Genomic DNA, 6,000 nt, shown 5'->3' with positions numbered 1-6,000 from the left:
TACAAAAAAAAAAAAAAAAAAAAAAAAAAAATGTTCTAAAAATTCTTACATTTAATTTTACACTTCAAAAAATTTTATTAAATAATAGAATATATTACACAGAAATATATTTATATTTTATAGTTCTTTAAAAAAAGTGAAAAGTTCAACAAATAAGTATAAGATTTTTTCATATAGAGTTTTTTATTTTTTTTTTTTTATACTTGATATAACTTAGATATGTGTTATTTCCTTTTATCATTTTTTTAATTTCATTTTTGTTGTATATGGAATTGTGTTCATTTTTTTTTCATTCGTTTCTTTTTTTTTAACTGTAAGATAAATATTCGATTTTATGAATATTTTTACAACATATATTCTAATTAAAAATTATAGCAATTTTTGCTAATGGAAATTAGGAAATAAAAATATAAGTTTCCATTTCTCCAAATTTTTATATATATATATATAATTTTCTTTTTATCTGAACATCTTTCTTAAAGATTTCCATTACACACGTAAGTTTTTTTTTTTTTTTTTCTCAGATTATTGAATAATTGATGTCTTATTTTAAATATTACTATATATTTAATCTTTATGTTCTTGTAATAATATTTATTATTAAATATTATTGGAAAACATAAATGAAAGTTGATGTATAAACAAATAAATAAAAAAAAAAAAAAAATAATAAATAATTATGAATGAAATGTAATATATAAAAAAATTAGAAAAATATGTATATTAAATAAATTAAAAACAGTTATTATTTTAGGTACAATCAGATAAGAAATATTTCTTTTAAAATTTTATATGATATGTATAATAATTATAATAATGAAAAATTTTATATTTATTGTTGTTTTTTTTGTTAAATAAAATATCATATTAGAATTATTCTATATATATATATATATATATATATATATATATATATTAAATAATTTAAAAATTTTTTTCCTTATAAAAATGGGTAAAAATTTTTTAAAGATAACATTTTAATGAAGATTTATGATTATGCTAAAAACAATATAAGAAAAAAGATAAAAATTTGTAAATTTTATATTGTGAAAATAATTTCATAAAATTTGCTACAGAAACGGCATTAATATATAAATCATTATGTACATTTTTGAATAATATCAATAAACGATTTTTCGAATATTAAAATACATTCTTTAATATAAAAATTTTTAATTTTTCTTTAGATGCAAAATTTTTTATAAATTCATCATTTCCTTAATAATTAATTTAAAATTATTTTTCTTTCATTATCTTAAAAATTATTAAAAAAATATAGTTATTTAATTATTTTTTAAAATATGAAATTAATTTTGAATTAAATTTCTCATCCTTATACAATTTAAAATAAATTTTTGTTCTCACTTCCATTGTATTGTTGTATACTTTTTATAAGGATTATTATATTTTTAAAAGTTTAAGTTACCATATGAGCATACTGCCAACTTAAAGAAAAAAAACATCTTTTTTTTAAATAAAAAACACAAATGTAATAAAAAAAAAAAGAAACAAAAAAAACAAAAAAATATTATGTAACTAATTCTTAATGTAAAAAGCGAAGTTTAAAAATAATGGTATACTGTATCATTTATCTTAAGTTTTTAAATATTTTAATATTACAAAAGCATTTTTTTTAATGAAAATAGAATGTAATTTATACAAATAATGAAATAATTAAAGCATAACTTCAATTATAACAAAAAAAAAAAAAAAATACTACAGATTTTACATGAATAAACATCAGTTATAGTTTTATTATGAAATGATAAGCAAAATTTTATTGTATTTATATATTTTCAAAAAAAAATAATCTTCTATATTTTGCATAGGAGAAAATTACATGATTTGTATATTTTGCTTTCATTTTATAATATATTTTCATAATGATACTATGTTGTTTAAAAAATATTAAAAAAAATTTAAATATAAGTTTTTTTTTTTTTTTTTTTACTTATTTTGTTCTTTCTATAAAGATAAAAACAATTTATTATTCCTATTGACTAATTTATCATAATAAATAATATGAAAATATATAATATATTGTATTAATAAAAATAAATTCATCTTTTCTTATTTATATGTGCAGTATAAATAACTCTTTTAATTATTAATAAAACGATATGTGCTGAAACCATCTATATTCATTCCGTCAGCATATACTAACACGACCTTAGAATCATCCACCATAATAAGATCTCGAGGATTACAATCACCTTTTTTATTTTTATTAATTTTTGTTTTTATTAAAACAATATTATCGGATGTATAATATAAGTAACACAAATAATTATTTTTACCCATATAACTAGAAACATAATAATTACCTACTTTCAAAGCTATTTGTAAAACTTTATTTTTTTTTTGTAAATCTATATTTTTACATTCAAAATCATAATCTTTTCTATGATTACATTCAATATACTCATGGGTCCATGTGCTATTATTATGTTTAACATATTGAAAACCTATTGAACCTTCGCTTATTCTAGGTGCTAATTTATAATATTTAAAAGATGAGTCACTAGAATAATAAAATCGGAAAATTGTTCTGAAAAAAAAAATATATATATATATATATATATATACATATGCATTTATATAATTATGAACAATTTATATGTAATTATTTTATAAAATAATTTATAAAAAAATTAAAAAGTATTTTTTTTTTTTTTAGTTTTTACTTCCATGTTATTCCTTTATCTTTGCTACCACTACATGTAATAAATAATTTGAGACTTCCATCTCGAGATGGATTTTTATTCAAAGAACATATTAATAAATAATTTACTCCAGAAAAATTAAAAGGTAATGAAGAATAATTATCCATTGAAGAATCACTATGCGGATCACTAGAAAAACTTGTATCCGTTGTATTAAATTTAATACCATTATGACTTACTGAACGAACACATTCATATTTTCTTAATTGAAAATTCGAATAACACATTAAAACTATTAATTCTTTATTAAGTACATAACTAAAATACAAAGAACTCAAATCCTTATTCCTATAAATTAGTTCTGATTTAACTTCCCAAGAACTATCTTTACCTTTTTGAACTAATATTTTAGAAACGGTTTTTTCATCTATAGTTTTCCACAAATAACATAATTTGTATATACTTTCAAGAAAGTATATATATTGTTGTTTCATACAATTTCCAAATTGATATAAAGTATAATTATCATAATTCACAACACTATTATCTAAGCCTTCCACTTTTTTGACTATTATATAAGTCAAATAAAAAAAGTAAAATATTTTTTTTAGAGTTATCATTTTTATAAAAATAAAAACATGTAATTATTAATGTAGATAAATAATAAAAAAAAAAAAAAATTTATCTTTGTAGCATTTGCAAATGTTAAAGACATATGTTTGAAATTTTTTTTTTCTTTTTCTTTTATATTAAAAAAAAAAATAATAATAAATAAAAAATTGAATCATTAGATTTAACTAGTTGTATGATTATATTGTCATTTGCAACATAATTATTTAAATAGAACAAACATGTGTTTCTTTCAATTAAATTATCTTTTTTTTTTTTTTTTATTTTTTAGTTAATTTTTTTTTTTTTTTACTTTATTTTTTCTATTTACTAAGGTTCTATTAATATAATGTTTCTTTTTTTTAATTTAATATCATATATTTCATTGAATTTTTATACTTTTTTTTTTTTTTTTTTTTAAAACTATAACGAATACACCAAACCATGATTTATCATAAATCATTTCCAAACCTTTTTATATATGTATAGCTATTGAAAATAAAAGTAATTTTTTTTAGAAAAAATTATAAATTAAAATAAAAAACTAGTTACAACTATAATTTTTTTTTTATTGAGAAAAGCTATACACATAAAATTTTTTTTTATTTTTTGAGGTTTTTTACTAAACATTTTTTCTATATCTATTTACTTAAATGTTTTTCATTTAAAGTTTAGTTAGAAATTTTTACACACCTAAAATTTGTTTATATGAATAAAAATGTTTTACATGAATCTTTTTTTTATAAAAAATAAAATGACTATAAATAGATATTTCTGTAAATTAATAATTTAAATTTCAACATATACTTAAGGTTCATAATGGAATTTTATGAAGGAAAATTCTAAGTTTACTAAAAAATTTTTATAAAAATTTACTAAAGGAAAAAAAAAAAAAGATACAAATACAATATGATAAAAGTAAATAATTTAGAAATTACAGAAATAAAATGTAAGATGCAACAAAAAATAAAAATTAAATAATAGAAAATATAAAATATATGAAAGAGTAAATTAGTAAAATTAGTATATTAAAAAAAAAAAAAAATAATAATTCCTATTATATAGGAAAAAATATAATTATTTGAAGTCTTATTGTTTCATCTTATTATAATTTACTTTCTATTTTATAAAAATTTATTTGTAAGGACCAACAATTTTTTTTATAAAATGTTTTATATTTTAATACTTTATTGGAAAAATAATAGTACTTTTTTATTTTAAAATATTTTTTTTTTTTTTTGCTTTAAGGTTAATTTATATAAAAATTACCACACTTGAGAACATTTTACTTTCATATATTATGAAAGAATTTAAAATTCATATAACTTTTACATGGAAACCAAATATAGTTTTATATTTTTTTTTGTTTTCTTTAGACAAAATAAAAATATATAGTTTGTATATTTATTTCATAATATTTGTTTTATAGCTTTTTTTTTTTTAAACATTTTATAGTTATGCAAAGTTTAATTTTTTTTGCTGTTAGAAAAATAATTATAGAAAATGTAATATATATATATATATATATATAAACAATTGAATGAAAAAACAAATAAATAACTTGGTAAGTAAACGTATAAAAATGCATTTTCTATATTTAAGACAATTTTTTGCTATTAATAAATATTTATTTTATTTTTTCTTTAATAATATATAATTAGAAAAAAACATATTTAAAACAATTTTACTTTTTTTTTTTTTTTTTTTTTTTCCTAAATAGTATTTTTATATATTTATATTATAAATGGTAAAATAAAATTAAATTTTTTTATTTATAAATTTGTGTTTTTATGTGATTTTATTTGAAATATTTTTTACACTTAATATAAACATATAATCATGAGTTAATATATATAGCAGTTAAGAGATATTAAGTATTAAAAATAAAAGAAAAGTTCTTTAATCCTTATGAAATATTCAAAAATATAATTTCTATGAAATCATCTATTTATTTTATAATTTTATATATGTAATAACAGTTAGACGAGATTAATTATAAGTCTTTTTTCAATGAAAAATTAATTTTTTATATTTTCATCCATAGTTTACATATTTAAAAAATGTATAAAAAATATTATTTTTTTTCATGTTTTATCAAATATTATGGAAAAAAGAGAAATAGGAAATTTCTCAATAAATATAGACGAAAATATTAAATTTATAATTAGCAATTTCTAATGAAAATATTAAAATGTAAGTTGAAGGAATATCAAATTTAAAACCATAATTATAATTAGGACAATTACTTCCTTTTATTTTTTTTTTTAAATCTTTAACAAACATATCCTTTTTTGTATAGTTTTCCTTATGTATATTTAACTATATAATCTTGTAGTTTACATGTGTTATTTTTCTATTGAAAATTTCAATAAAATAGAACGTTTCAAAATTTTTATTATATATAATTATTAAAAATGTGTTACAAAAAGAATTTTGAAAGAAATTATTCTTTTATTTGAATTTTGCATATAAAAAGAAAATTTTTTTTTATGTGCTAATATTTTCAGTATGGTTATTTAGAAAACTAAATATTGATATTTTTTTTTTTTTTTTATTATGAAATTTTTTAATATGATTTTAATATTAAATTAAAATTTAATTATTTCTTTAAGTTATTTCTTACTATTATTTTTTTTTTTTTTTTTTTTTTTTTTATTTGGAATACATAATATTTTAAATGTAAGAAAATATTTGATTTGTAAAATAGTAAAAACAGTTTTTTACAATT

The 6,000-nt window shown here is 15.6% G+C and overlaps 1 protein-coding gene across 1 annotated transcript; it reads right to left on the bottom strand.

Annotated features, from left to right (window-relative positions):
- Window positions 1-2,100: 2,100 nt before the first annotated feature.
- Window positions 2,101-3,283, bottom strand: PSOP12 (secreted ookinete protein, putative; the record flags this gene model as incomplete). Its single annotated transcript, XM_028674352.1, has 2 exons — window positions 2,101-2,548; window positions 2,685-3,283. 2 exons carry the CDS (start codon window positions 3,281-3,283, stop codon window positions 2,101-2,103), a joined length of 1,047 nt encoding a protein of 348 aa, XP_028530714.1.
- Window positions 3,284-6,000: the final 2,717 nt, after the last annotated feature.

Source organism: Plasmodium gallinaceum, assembly GCF_900005855.1.
Source record: "Plasmodium gallinaceum strain 8A genome assembly, contig: PGAL8A_v1_21, whole genome shotgun sequence".
NCBI classification, from domain to species: Eukaryota; Apicomplexa; class Aconoidasida; order Haemosporida; family Plasmodiidae; genus Plasmodium; species Plasmodium gallinaceum.
Note: the sequence above shows the minus strand (reverse complement) of the source record. Positions and strands in the feature narration are given on the sequence as shown.